Source organism: Rhipicephalus microplus, chromosome 4 (genome assembly GCF_043290135.1).
Source record: "Rhipicephalus microplus isolate Deutch F79 chromosome 4, USDA_Rmic, whole genome shotgun sequence".
NCBI classification, from domain to species: domain Eukaryota; kingdom Metazoa; phylum Arthropoda; class Arachnida; order Ixodida; family Ixodidae; genus Rhipicephalus; species Rhipicephalus microplus.
In genome coordinates, this window is record NC_134703.1 from 201,053,213 (window position 1) to 201,068,947 (window position 15,735).

Sequence of the window (15,735 nt, forward strand, 5' to 3'; positions counted from 1 at the left end):
AAACAGTGTTTGCTCCAGATTATCGTCTGGTTGCTACGATAGCCCGTGAGTACTGATACGTCCCAATTTTGCGTCTCATGCACATCGCTTTTATTGAAAGTCAAGGTATTGTATTGACTTAAGGGACTGGGAATATGAAACTTCTTTATTCCCAACTATTAAACTCCGAAAACCTGGAATGAGAGTTATGTCTCATTCTATGTATTATGATGACACGGCCCCAAGATTTTGCTAATATCACATATTACCATTTGAATATTTGCAACAAATGCGTGTTCATAAGGTCGTTAAATTCATCCAGCCATTCAGCTCATGCACATTTTATTTCCCAACGCTGCAGTACAAGTGACATTTTTTGCAAGAAAAATGACCTGCTTTTCCGCTTGCAGCAAGTGCAACGCAATGAATGGAGCTAAAGTTGCTAGAAATAACTAAAGTAGAGCCATTAGTGTCAGCGTGCAGACTCCTTCCCTCCCCTGTGCATGATCTTGTTTATAAAATGCTGCGTGTTTTGTTTTGCTTGTGCCGTGGCTTCCGAAGCAACCAGATATCCCCCGACGACACCGGCTTAGCCTCTCCTGTGTGCCAGGAGAGGGTATGCCTGTGTCCTCCTGGCGGACCTCTTAGAGGCGCTGCTGAGAAAGGAGGCACAGACGAAGGGGAGCGGTTGGCGCTGCTTTAGTTTCTTCTAAGGACTTTGGGGTGAGCTTCAGTGAGGTGCCCCCTATGTGGACCATCTTGATTCACTCAAGCATGTAGTGTTTACTTATTTCAAGCTTGGCCTGTCCTGAAAATTTGGATTACAGCTATTGTAAGAAGCATGGTTTCAATCTGCATTAAAGAGAAAAATTGGGCTAATTGGTATATACACAACAGAGCACAAAGTTAGTGCTCTGTCATATTTGTTTATTGGTCTCATCAATCATCTATTCAAATGTGCCTGCTCTTAAATGTGCCCGCTCTTTGTTTCTTGTAAAAAACTTGTTTTTGCATGGTATGACTGTTTTTTTTTATTCTTTTTTGTGTGCTCTGTGAACTTTTGTTCGAGCGAAAAGACAAATGACATGGCATGCTAACGAAAAGTACATTTTTAACATCTAGTTCATATCACCATAAAATAAAAACACACATTGAATGAGAAAGCTTACCCGAAAAAACACGTAGTCACTGGTAACACACGTCGCTACTGCTGTTGGTGCTCTTAAGGGCTGCAAGAGAGCAAGTTCACACAAAGTCAAACATGAGGAATGCATGCCCTCATCCGGTGTGTGAATGTCAACCATCTTTCTTAATTCTGCAGCAGCTACAAGATGTATATAGAAAATAAAACGCTTACAGTGATGGAAGGGACCTTACACTTTTTAGACCAGGAAAAGTACCACTTGAGGGGACAGCTATAAGTGTTCACAGTAAAAAAAAAGCAGGAGCAGCTGTTGGTGCTTTAGGGGCAGATGGCAAATCATTCATACAAGTCCTTGAGTTGATAGCATCCCTGAAGTGTCATGTACATATTAATATCTGCCATGAAAGGCTCTCACAGACAATGTAAATCACAAAAAACAGTGACAAAGATTACTGGTTCTTGATTATCCCCCCAATAAGCTATATATTGAAAATATCAGCAATCTTAACAGAAATGATAAGAGAATAAAACTGAGTACCATAGTGAAGAACTAACCACAGTCACGTCTAACTGTTGCCAAAGCAGCAGTTCATGACCGATGTAAGATCAAAGCAATCTGTCTTTTCCACATCTCACCAATATAACCTATATATAAAAAGGGGGAAATGGCTCCGCCGCAGCGGTCTAGTGGCTAAGGTACTCGGCTGAGGACCCGCGGGATCGAATCCCGGCTGCATTTACGATGGAGGCGAAAATGCTGTAGGCCCGTGTGTTCAGATTTGGGTGCACGTTAAAGAACCCCAGGTGGTCAAAATTTTTGGAACCCTTCACTACGGCATCTCTAATATTCACATATGGTGGTTTTGGGACGTTAAACCCCACATATCAATCAATCAATAAAGAGGGGGAAAAAACCAGCTAAATTAGCAATATGATAAATATGCCAATTCTGGTAGCATAAATGAAATGCACTGAAACTCAGCCGCAATGTGGCGCGCCATGCCAGGTGCCCTTTTCGAGGTTTTCACGCAGCAGACGACCCATGCTTGCCACTGTGTTTATGTCATGGGTGTTGTATGGTGCTCCTGGGCATTTGTGTGTTGCATTTACATTACTGCAGCATTGGGAGCTTTCTCTTCTACTACTGCATGGACTTGTAAAGGTGACCAAGAAGTAGCTTGTCGTTGCTACGTGTCGATGATATGATGAGTACCACTGATTTCTTTCACCCTGTCGCGTTCCTGCTGCGAAAGATGCAGCTTAGTGAATAGGCACAGTCGCTGTTTGACCTCGTGTGCAACAGGTAGTACATCATCGAAGTCGGGATTTTCTGGCCAGACTCCTTAGCACTATCCGACGACTAGTTCACCATGATGTTTCTTCCTATTCTAGTGCCCACTGAGCGGATATTATCAGCTCTTTCTTTCAAGGGCCAAACTTCATAATGCAGGGGCAATTAAAGAGCTCCAAATTATCGGAGGCTCATAATTACATTACCAGCGCTCTCGTGAAGCAACCACGGGTGGTTTTTTGCCATCAATGCAAAGGTGGACTGTACACAATGTATGGCACGTCAGCAACGACGTTTTTTTTTAGCTGTTTGTAAAGTTAGTGATTGGGCGCCCAGTCCATCGCAATTTCTTGTCAATGTTCAATAAATCAGTAGCCAAGTTACCGATATGTTCCTCGTATTTCTAACCCCTGAAATCGTGCTCGTAGCATCTAATCGTATAAGCTAAACACTGATTTATCTAGACAGTACGTTATATTGGGCCAGTTGGTGCCTCGTTACCTAAAAGACTTGAAAGATGCAATGTTAGAACCATGGCGTTCCTTCCGCCTCTTTCTCGATTCTAACCAAGCACCATGTTTTTCAAGCAACTGATTTATCTTACCATCGCTGTGCAGGTCCGCACTCGCAGGCATTCAAGGAAAAGCCGTAGCTGCCGTGGTGACTAATTAAAGCTGGCTGAGAAGTTTAGTGTGCACACAGCGCATGCATATCTGACCTCGATGAGATGTGGTAATACGTTGGAACAGTGCGACCTACAAGCTTGGTAATACGACACCAATTTGTCGAGGTCTTAGCCACAGAGCTCTGCGCCTTGACAACAGCTCCATTGTCTTCACATACTACTAATTTGACTTTCAATGCCACATAGAAGCTTACGCGTTGAGAATTTTCGTTGTTGACCTTGTTTGTACAGTAGGAGGAACCGTAAACTGTGCTGTTGATCACTGTTGACTTGACACTACTGTTCGAGCAACAAGGTGTTGTTGCCTGGGAACATTTACAAGTCCATGGCGCACGCAGTGGCAGAGCAAACTTCCAATGCTGGAGTAATGTAAATGCAACACACAAGGACACGAAAGGCCCAGGAACACCACTCAACAGAGCAAACACAATGGAAAGCATGGATTGTCTGCTGCACAAGAACCTAAAGAATGGGATCTGGCGTGGTACACCGCAATGCCACATTGCGGCTGGGTTTCAGTGCATACTAGCTATAAATCTGTGCACTAGCTGTAGGCAGGTCGTTTTCAGTTTGCGCATTAGTCACATGCTGAGATTCCATGCCTCCATTTTCGCAGAGCCGTTGTGGAGCAGTTACCAACAAAAGAAAAATTCGAGTTTGGAGCAGCACTGATTTCTTCAGCTTTATTAAGCTTTAGGTTTCTCAAGGGCAGTAAAACTTCCTGGCGCACACAAACTTCAATGCTTCGCCCATGGATTCCAAGGCAACTGTTAGCATAGGAGAGGACGATCACTCTTCTATTACCTGACATTCGTGTTGCACACTGTATCGTGAAACGTTATTCTGCGCAAACTTGCAGTTCTTGCAACGTCGCAAAATTCGAGAAAATTCACCATTACTTCAAACGAGTACAAACATTGGACAGATAACGCAGTCGTTGCATACAGTAGTGTGCTCAAGCTCAGTGCAAGCGCGGTTTGATCTCTACGTCTAGAACCGCGATGAAAGCGACGAAGTCGGAGTGCCAACGCAGTGAACCCGACTATAGTCGCCGAATCCAGCTCACGACCGGTCGGGCCATATTGGGCTTATCTCGGGTCGCCATTGCTAACGGTGTAGATCGCGCCGTTCGGCAAACGCCAAGACGTACTGCCTCCTTTTTTACTATGGGACGGAAACGAAGAGCCCACGCACGCGAAACGGACGACACAGACTACACGACACCAGGAACGAGGCAAAGTTTGAGAAGATTTACACGGCCACTTGCTCGTACGTCAAATATTTTGCTTTAGACTGAAATAACACGACATCTTACTTTCGAAAGAAGCGCAAGAGAGCATAACAAAAAAAAAAGGGGGGGGGGGCACAATTTTTAACGTTCGGACGACAAACGCAGGTTTGGAATAACACGGAAAGCGAGCACGGGAGCAACACCAGCAGACGCTCCGAAAGAAATTACGATGCAGGGCGTCTTCGCAGACATCCAAAAGATTACACAACTGTTGTCGAGCGGAGGATCTAAGGCAAACCACGAACCGTTTTCTTGAAAATTGCCCGACGACCTTTTCCTTTGGGTGCGGCTGTCTTGGTCTGTTGCTGCTGCTGTTGCTGCTTCAGCTTGGAAGTCTTGGCTCTGGTACTTTTGCGCAGCGTAAAAGGGCAGCCGTTAGCCTCCTTGGCGGACGGCGGCTCAGGTTCCGTAGGCACCGCGTGTCCGCGCAGCGCACACGAATTGCACAAAACGTCGCCTTGCTCGTTCTTGCGCCACATGGACGATACGGTGGTCTTGCATGTAGCGCACGTCGGTTTCATACCGAACGGCATCGTGAACGGTGAAACCGGGGCCAAACGTCGCTGTCAGGAAGCCAAGGCGCGGAAGACGAACTCCATGTTGTTTAAAAGATGATGCGATGGTGGCGCCCTACAATGACGCATTAGACACAAAACCGGCCAATAAGAATAAAAAATAGAACTAAGTGCCAAAGCTTGAACAGTTTTAGTACCAATTGAAATTTATATGCAGATAACGTTTTGTGGTAAAATTGCTTATTATTGTTGGATAAATAGTTTATTTGTTGCTACTGTCGATACCAATGCCACATCGGCCACACTTGCCGGCTCGAGTGCTGCCAGCATGGCAGATTCAAAGAGCTCGAAACGTTCTCAGCCGCCGTGGAAAGTGCCAGACAATTCAAGCGCCCCGCAACTACGCCTCTATAACAGCCTTACGAGATCTAAAGAAGTGTTTGTGCCTCAGAATGCCAACCGCGTTCTTTGGTACAGTTGCGGTCCGACGGTGTATGACGCTTCACACATGGGCCATGCCCGTTCTTACATCAGCTTCGATATCCTTCGCCGGGTGCTTACGGACTACTTCGGCTATAATGTATTTTACGTGATGAACATTACGGACATCGACGACAAGATAATCAAAAGGGCCAGGCAAGATCACCTTTTTGCGAGCTACCGCAGCAATCGAGAGCGGTCGGCCAGTGCGCTCCTCCGTGACGTGAAAGAAGCCATTGAACGGTACAGGGCGAAACTTGAAAAAGAGGATGACCCGGACAAGCGAGTCATGTGTTCGCGCCTATTGGATCAGGCGTTGCAAGCTCTTGGCGCTTACGAAAAAGGTTCAGGTGACGGAGAACGGGAGGCGCTACTCGACAACGCCAAGGATCCAGTCTCGGAGTGGTTAGACTCTGAAATGGGCTCGACTGTCTCGGATCACTCAATCTTCGCCGAGTTGGCCAAACGCTGGGAGGAAGAGTTCTACAAGGACATGGCGGCGCTCGCCGTGCGTCCACCCGACGTCGTAACGCGTGTGAGTGAATACGTTCCCGAGATCGTCGACTACGTCGGGGAGATCATTGACCGTGGGTTTGCCTACGTCTCCAGTGGCTCGGTGTATTTTGACACCGCCCGCTTCGATGCCGACCCGAAGCATTTCTACGCCAAGCTTGTGCCCGAGGCTTACGGCGACCAGAAGGCGTTGAAGGAAGGCGAAGGTGCGCTGATGGTGGCCGGTGACGACGAGAAAAGAAGCGCCAACGACTTCGCGCTCTGGAAGGCTTCCAAACCGGGTGAGCCGGCGTGGCAGTCGCCCTGGGGCCCCGGAAGGCCCGGATGGCACATCGAGTGCTCAGTGATGGCAGGTAGCCTGCTAGGTTCGTCGCTGGACATCCACACGGGTGGGTACGACCTCAAGTTCCCGCACCACGACAACGAACTGGCGCAGGCAGAAGCCTACTTTGGCAACGACCACTGGGTTCGCTACTTCCTGCATTCGGGGCACCTGACCATCGCTGGCTGTAAGATGTCCAAGTCACTCAAGAACTTCGTCAGCATTCGTGATGCCTTGAGTCGACACTCGGCACGAAGGCTGCGCATGGCATTTCTCCTTCATTCGTGGAAGGACACGCTAGACTACAGTGAAAACACAATGGACATGGCCTCGCAGTGGGAGAAAGTGTTCAGTGAGTTCTTTTTGAACATCAAGGACCTCCTGCGGGGTGCTCCAGGAGCCGACTGCGTTGCTGCTTTTGTTAAATGGTCAGAGGACGAAACAGCACTGAACAACAAGTTCCTCGATGCCAAGGATCAAGTGCATGCGGCCCTGTGTGACAACATTGACACTAGGTCTGCGTTGGAAGCCCTTCGTTCGGCTGTGACCGCCTGCAACGTGTACATCAGGAGCAAACTGGAATCAAAAAAGTGTCCAGATGTCACGCTGCTTCGCAATGTTGCAGGATATGTTACGTACATCTTGCGAGTGTTCGGAGTCTGTAATGAAGCTGTGGTTCCTACAATTGGATTTGGAGCAGGTGATGGCAAAGAGTCAAACGTCCCCCAGGAAGAGCTTTTGCAGCCTTACCTCGAAGTTCTCTCAGCTTTTCGGCAGAATGTGCGTAGCATCGCAAAAAAATTTGCTGGCTCGAATGAATCCGACGAAGTTCTTCAGTGGTGTGACCACCTAAGGGACAGCATGTTGCCTGAATTGGGAGTGCGCTTGGAAGATCGGGAAGATGAGAATGGAGTCCTGACGTCAGTTATTAAGGTTGTTGGTAAAGAAGCCATTTTGGCAGAAAGAGAAGAGAAGAGGAGGAAAGAAGAGAAGAAAAAGGAAGAGAAGGAAAGGAGAAAGCGGGAAATGGAACTCAAGCAAGCGGAGAGAGGCATGCAACGTGCTGTGAACCCAAAGGAGATGTTCCTAAAAGAAACGGACAAGTACAGCCGTTTTGACCCAGACACCGGCTTGCCTACCCATGATGTGGAAGGGAAAGAGCTGAGCAAAGGGCAACTGAAAAAGGTGAAAAAGCTGCAAGAAGCACAAGAGAAGAAGTATGAGAAGTATCTCGCGGAGGTAAAAGAATCTGTTGGTTAGTGTGCAGGGAAATCCATGGCTCTGATACAGGTTACTAGATGATTTCAAATGTGTGTGTGGTCAGATTGAGTACTTTGTATAATGTTTAGTTATATATCATCCACTTTTGCATACAATTGGCATACTGCAGTATATGCTTGTTGGTATAATTTGAATAATATGGATGATGATAAAGGTGTGATTCAACTTTATTGAGAAGACATATTCAGCTTTACAGCTTGCTAAGTTGTGGAGCTGCTGTTTTTTTTATTCTATGAGCATGTTGCACAGGATAAAGCTTTCTAGCGCTCGTGAAAGTTGCTTTGCTCATGTCCTTATTGCTGTATTGCTATAAACATTTCTTGACCACTGTGTTAATGAATAACCACAATTGTTTGCCTCTTCTCATTGTGATCTGCTCATAGGACATGTTTCTTTTTTGTTTTCGAGCATTTGAATAAATTTAATAATGCTATGTGTGTATGGCGACATAGATGGTTCTCGTGAACGGATTGTATGAGGAAGCAACATTCCACCAAAAAGAGCCAGTGTTGAATGTAATGTAGATATGGTTTCAATCATTTCTTGCTCATCCCTAAAGTAAGAAACAGAGAACCTCTTGAAACAATACTTTTTTGGCATATCACTAAATTAAGTCATTTGATGATGGTAGATTTTAGTGGCGCAAGGGCAACTCAGGCCAAAGAGCGCCAAACACACGGTTTTTGGTCGATTTGATCATAAAAAGTCTACTCAGGGTGGCAAGAGTAAAAGAGTAGTGTATAGAACTTAAACTTAGGTGTAGTGACTATGTGTGATGGGTTTAAAACGGGCTACGCTTATGGGTTTTACAAAGTCATGCCGTGTCGTCAACAGTCCTTGTCAAGACAAGGAGTGCGTGCTGCATGACATTTGATAAAAAAAAGTCTCAGCGGTTCCCTCAGGATTGAGAGGAGGCTGAGATTAGTGAGAATATGTTATGGAATGTAGGAAGCCTACACTAGCTAAAAACTTTAGGACTACTTTTGGGGGAAACAAGGGATCGTCTCCAAGAAAAAATTGTGGATGAGGCGGAATGTGACATTTGTACAGCTTTGAAAAGTGACACAGTCTTTCTTGTTCGAGGTACGGACAGGTAATTAGAACGTGAACGACAGACAGCTCATCATCACATTTTGCACAATGTGGTGCTGGAGAGATCTTTAAAAGGTGCGAGTGTGTTGCATGTGTATGACCGATCCTGAGTCTGCACAGTGCAACCTCTTGGTGCCTGTTACGTTTTTCAGTCAGATATCTTCCTATTCTTGGCTTTACTAAGTGCAGTTTGTTTGCGTTTGCTGCGTTCCATTCTTCTTGCCATTGTCTACGCATTCGGGATATGATGAGTGGCCTCAGGTCCTCATACGGGATGGTGTCTACGTCAACTGATGGGCGGAGTGCTGCTGACTTCGCAAGTTTGTCTGCTATCTCATTGCCAGCAATGTTGCAGTGTCCCGGAATCCAGCATAGCGTGATTTTGAGCTTAGATTTGCGGGCTGACATGATGCATTTTCGAAGTGTATTAGTAACTGGGTTTTTGAGTATCTTAGTGGAGGACAGCGCAGTCACAGCACTGAGAGAATCTGTGTATATGATTGAGGCTGGCTCTTTCTCCTTTAAAATGTGCGTTACAGCTAAAAGTATGCCATTGCATTCTGCAGTAAATATACTGGTATGTTCGTTCATTGTTCTAGATTCAGAGAAAGCGGGACCGTGTGCCGCACATGCGACTGCGGAGGACTTGGAGGCATCAGTATAATATTCAGCACACCTGTATTTGGCCTGCAGGAACTTGAAGTGTTGATCGATTGCTATTGGGTGGCCATTTTTTCCTACCTCTAGGAATGACAAATCACAATCGATAGCCTGCATTTCCCATGGCACAACAGTGTCCTTGTGAGAGGTTAGTTGAAGATTGGAGACCGGTATGTGCATATTTCCAAGGTGTGAGGCCACTCTGAGGGAATACGGTGGCGTAGCTGATGGTCGCCTCGAAAACAGGAGGGCGTTCGATGTATCCTGCAATAGCGCGCGAGCTGGGTGGTCGACATGGGACAGCACCTTGGTGGCATACGTGACACTTGTAAACTGACGTCGCCGTTCTAGTGACCACCGGTCTGTCTCAACATACAGGCTGGCTGTCGGGCTGGTTCGGAAAGCACCGCTGGCCAGCCGGAGCCCAAGGTGGTGCACTGGGTCAAGCATCTTCAATGCAGATCTTGAAGCTGACTCGTAAACTACCGAGCCGTAATCGATGCGCGATAGCACTACACTGTTGAGAAGGTTGAGTAGACAGTCACGGTCTGTGCCCCATGACTGATGCGAGAGAATCTTGAGCAGGTTTAAGGCTTTCAGGCACTTAAGTCGTAGCTGTTTGATATGTGTAACAAAGCTGAGCTTTTCATCAACCACAACACCTAGAAATTTGTGATCTTTTTTGGTAGTTATGGTTTGTCCATTAATTGAAATGTTGGGGGGTGGCCTTATGCCACGTAGTTTTGAGAAGAGTACGCAAACAGTCTTGTCACAGTTAAACTTAAACCCATTTTTGTCTGCCCAGCTTGACAGCTTGTTTACTGCCAACTGAATCTGACGTTCACACGTGGCTATGTTGCATGATTTGAAGCTGATCTGAATGTCATCCACATATACAGAGTAGGAGATTGTTTTAGGCAGTATGGTGTTTATGGAGTTCATTTTTACGATGAATAGTGTGCAGCTAAGAACACCGCCCTGGGGTACGCCATTCTCTTGCGTAAACCACTTCGATAAGGCATTACCAACACGAACCACAAATGTACGGTCAGAAAGGTAGCTTTCAATAGTATTCAGCATATTTCCTGACACTCCAAAAGATCGCAGGTCACGGAGAATGCCATAACGCCATGTCGTGTCGTAAGCCTTTTCCAAGTCAAAAAATACAGATAGGCAGTGTTGTTTATGAATGAAGGCATCTCTGACATAGGATTCAAATGCTACCAGTTGGTCAGTTGTCGACCGGCCAGACCTGAATCCAGCTTGATGACGATCAAGGAGGCCATTGTATTCAAGGTAATACATAAGGCGGCGATTCACCATTTTTTCGAACACCTTGCCCAAACAGCTGGTCAGCGCTATAGGCCTGTAACTAGCAGCAAGTGTGGCTTCTTTTCCTTGTTTAAGAATGGGTATGATAACTGCCTTTTTCCAGGTCATGGGCAGACGCCCAGAGGACCATACATTGTTGAAAAGAATGAGGATGACGTCAAGCGTTTCTTCGTGTAGGTGTTTCAGCATGCCGTAAGTAATCCTGTCCGAGCCCGCTGCTGAGCTGCCGCACTTTGCCAGTGCTGCCTTTAGTTCACCTATAGTAAAGGGGGCATTGTACCCTCCTGCCGATGGCCTGTCATCACGAATAGGTTTACGTTCCTCGGCAAGTTTGTATCGCCTAAAGGAGTCTGTATAATGTGAAGAGCTGAAAATATACTCGAAGTGTTGGCCTAAGGCATCTGCCTGGTGTTCCAGTGTATCACCAGCAACACTAACAAGGGGCAACGGATGAGTGCTGTACCCTTGGAGTGCTCTTACTCTGTTATACACCTTATGCGTGTCAGTGTAAGAGTTCACCGATGAGAGGAAGGATTGCCAGCTCTGTCGTTTAGATTCTCGTCGGACACGTCTACCGTTTGCTTTTGCACGCTTAAAATTCACCAAGTTTTCGACTGTAGGATACCTGCGGAATTTCGACCATGCTTTGTTTTGATTGTCACGAGCATTTTTGCACTCAGAGTTCCACCAAGGTCGTCTTTTGTTCCGTGTATTGTTAGATGTATGTGGGATAGATTGCTCTGCGGCCTGTATAATGTGCAGTGTGACCAACGCTTCAGATTCATCGATGCCTAGGGTTTCAATTGATGAGCGCGATAGTTTTGAGAGTTTTCGGAATTTCGTCCAGTTCGCACCCTGTTCTCGAAACCTGGTTACATTCACAGTCATTGTACTCGTATTTTCTTTGTATTTTACACAAACAGGAAAATGATCACTTCCATAGAGGTTATGAATTACAGCCCACTCAGTGGTTGCCAAGAGTGAAGGAGATCCGATAGCAAGATCTATTGCTGTGTATGAGTTGTGCGCTGCATTAAAATATGTTGGCTCTTTTTTGTTAAATATACAGGAGCCGGAGGACAACAGAAAGTTTTCAATTAAGGAGCCTCGAGAATCTGTTCTTCTACATCCCCATAAAGGGTGGTGCGCGTTAAAATCTCCGACCAACAGAAATGGATGCGGAAGCTGATCGATGAGTGCTTCAAATTCTTTAGTAGAAAGTTGGTAGTCTGGAGGGATGTATAGTGAACACACTGTTGTTACTCGTCCAAAAATTAGAGTTCGTATTGCCACTGCTTCTAAGCCGGTGACCAGAGTGAGGCTTTGAGACGGAACTGCTTTTTGCACCACGATAGCGACACCACCAGATGAATGTGTAGTGCCCTGTCTGTCCTTTCGGTATACCACATATCTTTTCAAAAAGCTAGTGTGTGTAGGTTTTAGGTGTGTTTCCTGTAAGCAAAGTATGTTTAGTTGGTGTTGTGCAAATATTTCATAGATGTCGTCTAAGTTCTTAAGTAAGCCTCGGCAGTTCCATTGGATGATATTTTCGGCAGCCATTTTTATGAATGAGGAAAAGAGCGTGACTTATTCATACTTCGCTGCCTCTATTAGGAGGCTTCACTGGCGGGTGTCTTTTCCCTCTGAGGCGATCGATGGAGCCCCGCCTCTTTTGGGGGGATTCCGTCAGCATCTTAGACGCTGAGGATCCTGGTGTCACTTCCATTGCCTCCGGTAGACCGGAAGAAGCTAGTGGAGGTTTGTCAGAAGAGACAGGTGTCTCAGTTGTCTTTGTGGTCCCTGGGGTCTGATGAAGTTCGACCTCCGGGACGTGAGAGGTTGGCGCAGCCTGTGGCTGCTTGGTGGGGGGCAAAGATGTGCACGCATCAGCAAAGCTGTATTGCGTGCCCACCGTCACTAGACGCCGCCCGGCCCCCCGGCGCGCTGCGTCAGCGTACGTCCTTCCGGAGAAGAGCGACACCTTCTTCCGGGCTTCAGAGAATGTGATGTTTTCCATTACTTTTGTCTGGATAATTTCCTTTTCCTTTTTGAAAATTTCACATGTTCGCGAGTACGCTGCGTGCGGCCCGTGACAGTTAGGGCACTCTGTTTGCGTGGAAGTACAGCTCTCTGTTGGGTGCTCATGATCACCACATTTTGCACATGTTTGTTTTCCGCGACAGGTATTCGACCCATGTCCATATTTCTGGCATTTGTAGCACCTTCTAGGGTTGGGTATGTAGGGGCGGACTTTGCAGTGAAGGAACGCAGCTTTCACGGATTCTGGCAGGGTGGAACGGTTGAATGTTAGTACTATATGAGGCGTCACCACTTCTTCATTGTTTCGCCTGATGGTTATCCGACGAATGGCTACTACGCCTTGCTCTCGAAAGCCTTCAAGAAGGTCAGCTTCAGTTTCTCGCATCAGATCACGTTGTGAAATGACGCCTTGAACAGTGTTAAGGCTGCGATGGGGGGTGATAGACACGTCCAGGTGGGCGAACTGCTTCTGTTTAAGGAGAGTGTCTGCATGCTGTTTCTGGCTTACTTCAACAAGAAGATCACCGGATGACAGTTTCTTTGCGTCGTACTTTTTGCCTATTAGGTTAGCAAGGGTTTTAGCTATCAGGAAAACCGACAGTCCTGCAACTGAGACGTTATCTGCCAGAGAGTGTATGACTAAATAGCGTGGGAAGTGGTCACAATTGCTTCCGGTTCGTTTGGAGTTTTCATCGGTGCGGTTCCTTTTCAGGGACCGATCATTGTAAGGAGGGAAAGTTTTTGCCATGTGATGCATTTCATGTTCGGCGGCGATGGTGACCACCCACCACCGAGCCCAACAGGGGGACGCTACAAGGTAGAACACTTGAAGGCGCCAGTCATACATCGCCGCTATAACCAGATATAACTACCCAAGGTTGGGTAACTACACAAGGTTAACCCTTGCCGCCAGGAAATTTGGAAGTAAACAGAAGAGAGTAGAAGACAGGACAGATAAATAGTGAGAGATAAAGACGAAGATGTAGGGAGAGAGAGAGACAGGAAAAGGCGACTGCCGATTTCCCCTGGGTGGGTCAGCCCAGGGGTGCCGTCTACGTGAAGCCGGGGCCAAAGGGGTGTGTTGCCTCTGCCAGGGGGCCTTAAAGGTCCAATCACCCAGCGTCAGCTCAACCCCCAGGATCCCCTTTTCCCCGGGCACGGCAAAGCCACGCACGGCTAGGCGTGGGAGGGAGTAGAAACTCCCCCGTTAGCTCGGGTCCGTGGTGTCGCTACACACCAAACGCCTGCTTTCACAGGCGCCCCTGCGGGGAAATTAAGTCATTTGTTTTTGTTCATTTATTTATTTTATTTATACAATACTGCAGACCAATTTAATGGTCCAAGCAGGACGGGCAGAAAAAAAGAATGTTCACGCACATACAATGCAATGCAATGTAACAAAAACAATGAAGCAACAAAACGCAGAATTCACTTGGAACTACAAAATAAACAAGCCACGGTGAAACCGACTTTTCGCACAAACTTAGCAGGGTTTCCAATCCAAATAAATCTAGAAAATCACGCACAACTTCAAGAAACATTGCTAAAAACCCGAAGGTCAGTAATTAAAAGTTTCTAAAATGATCGTGTAGGGCTGTCATAAAATTTCCACTAAAAATTCTTTCTGGCAATTTATTCCAGTCATCTACCGTGCGTGGAAAATATGAAAACTTAAAGGTATTTGTTCGGGCAAAGAATGGGGATAAACTGTGGCTATGTGTGTGTCGTGTTTTCCTCGTGGTGGACGGACTAATGAATGGAGTGGGTGATAATCCAGTCTTACACTTAATTAGGGATTCCATAAAAGCTAAGCGGGCAATTTGGCGTCTAATGTGTAGTGGTTGGATTTTATTGAGTGCCATGATACCTGATGGAGAATCACTTCTTTTATATTTATTATAAATAAAACGAACAGCCCTTTTCTGAACCTTCTCCAATTCGTTAATGTTTTTGTTCGTGTGCGGGTCCCAAACAACCGCTGCATACTCCAGTTTAGGCCTAATTATGGAATTATACGCTAAAAGCTTAACGTTACTAGGTGTACCTCGAAGTTTATGCCGTAAAAGACCAAGTTTTTTTAGCGCTGAAGAAGTTACCTGCTGAACGTGGTCGTTCCAATCTAATCTGGAGTTCAATACGATACCTAGGTATTTAAACTTACTAACCTCCTCGATTAAGGTGTTTTTAATTTTGTACCGTAAAGTTATGGGGTTTCGTTTCCTGGTTATACGTAAAAGAACTGTTTTTGTAGTGCTAATTTTCATGCCCCATTTGTCGCACCAAGATGATATGTCACATAAAGCCCTATCTAGCCGATGTTGATCAGAAGCAGACTGCACTTCAGTATAAATCATGATATCATCCGCGAACATTCCAATATTCACAGTATCACCAACCACAGACACTAAATCATTAACATACAACAAAAAAAGCAGGGGCCCCAGCACACTTCCCTGGGGCACACCTGATGTCACTGTTAGAGAAGAGAAACAAGTACCATCGATGTCTACAAATTACGTTCGATCATTCAAATATGAATTAACCCAATTTACAAGTGTAGAAGGAATTCCTGCTTGTTTAAGTTTTAAAAGAAGGCTACCGTGAGGAACCCTGTCAAATGCCTTGCTTAAGTTTAAAAACAAAACATCAATTTGCCCGGAGTGATCTAAGATTGAACTAAAACTATGAACGGCGGTGACCAACTGCGTAACGGTAGAAAATCCCTTTCTAAAACCATGTTGGAAGGGACTCAATGTTTTATTTTTTTCCAGTACATTAAGAATATGGTTAGCTACAATATGTTCTATCATCTTGCAACAACAGCACGTTAAGGAAATTGGTCGATAATTGTCAACATGGAAACGGTCTCCATTTTTAAAAACTGGAATTACCCTAGCCATAAGCCAATCATGGGGCAGCACGGACGTCCGAAAAGATTCACGAAAAATGACTGTCAAAAACCGAGCTAAAGATTCTGCATAGCGACGCAGAAAGGCGTTCGGGATTTCATCCGAGCCAGTAGTGCACTTAGGATCTAATCGCAGAAGCATTTCAAAAACTCCTTCAAAAGAAACAAGCTCGATCTGTTCCGAATGAGCCTCCATATAAAA

At 46.0% G+C, this 15,735-nt stretch overlaps 2 protein-coding genes across 3 annotated transcripts in view; one reads left to right on the plus strand and one right to left on the minus strand.

The window, feature by feature from the left end:
- Positions 1–5,005, minus strand: part of LOC119172511 (GATA zinc finger domain-containing protein 1) — a 59,274-nt gene extending 54,269 nt beyond the window's left edge. For both annotated transcript variants that reach the window (XM_075893939.1, XM_075893938.1), the window contains exons 1-2: positions 4,636–5,005; positions 1,149–1,208 (exon numbers count right to left, since the gene is read on the minus strand). In XM_075893939.1, coding sequence (XP_075750054.1) covers positions 1,149–1,208; positions 4,636–4,923 — 348 coding nt within the window. In that variant the 5' untranslated portion in view covers positions 4,924–5,005. The remainder of the gene's footprint in view (positions 1–1,148; positions 1,209–4,635) is intronic.
- A 186-nt stretch (positions 5,006–5,191) lies between these two features.
- Positions 5,192–7,948, plus strand: CysRS (cysteine--tRNA ligase, cytoplasmic). The gene has a single exon (XM_037423648.2). The coding sequence runs from the start codon at positions 5,234–5,236 to the stop codon at positions 7,478–7,480; it is 2,247 nt and encodes a 748-aa protein (XP_037279545.2). The 5' UTR covers positions 5,192–5,233; the 3' UTR covers positions 7,481–7,948.
- The last annotated feature ends 7,787 nt before the right edge of the window (positions 7,949–15,735 follow it).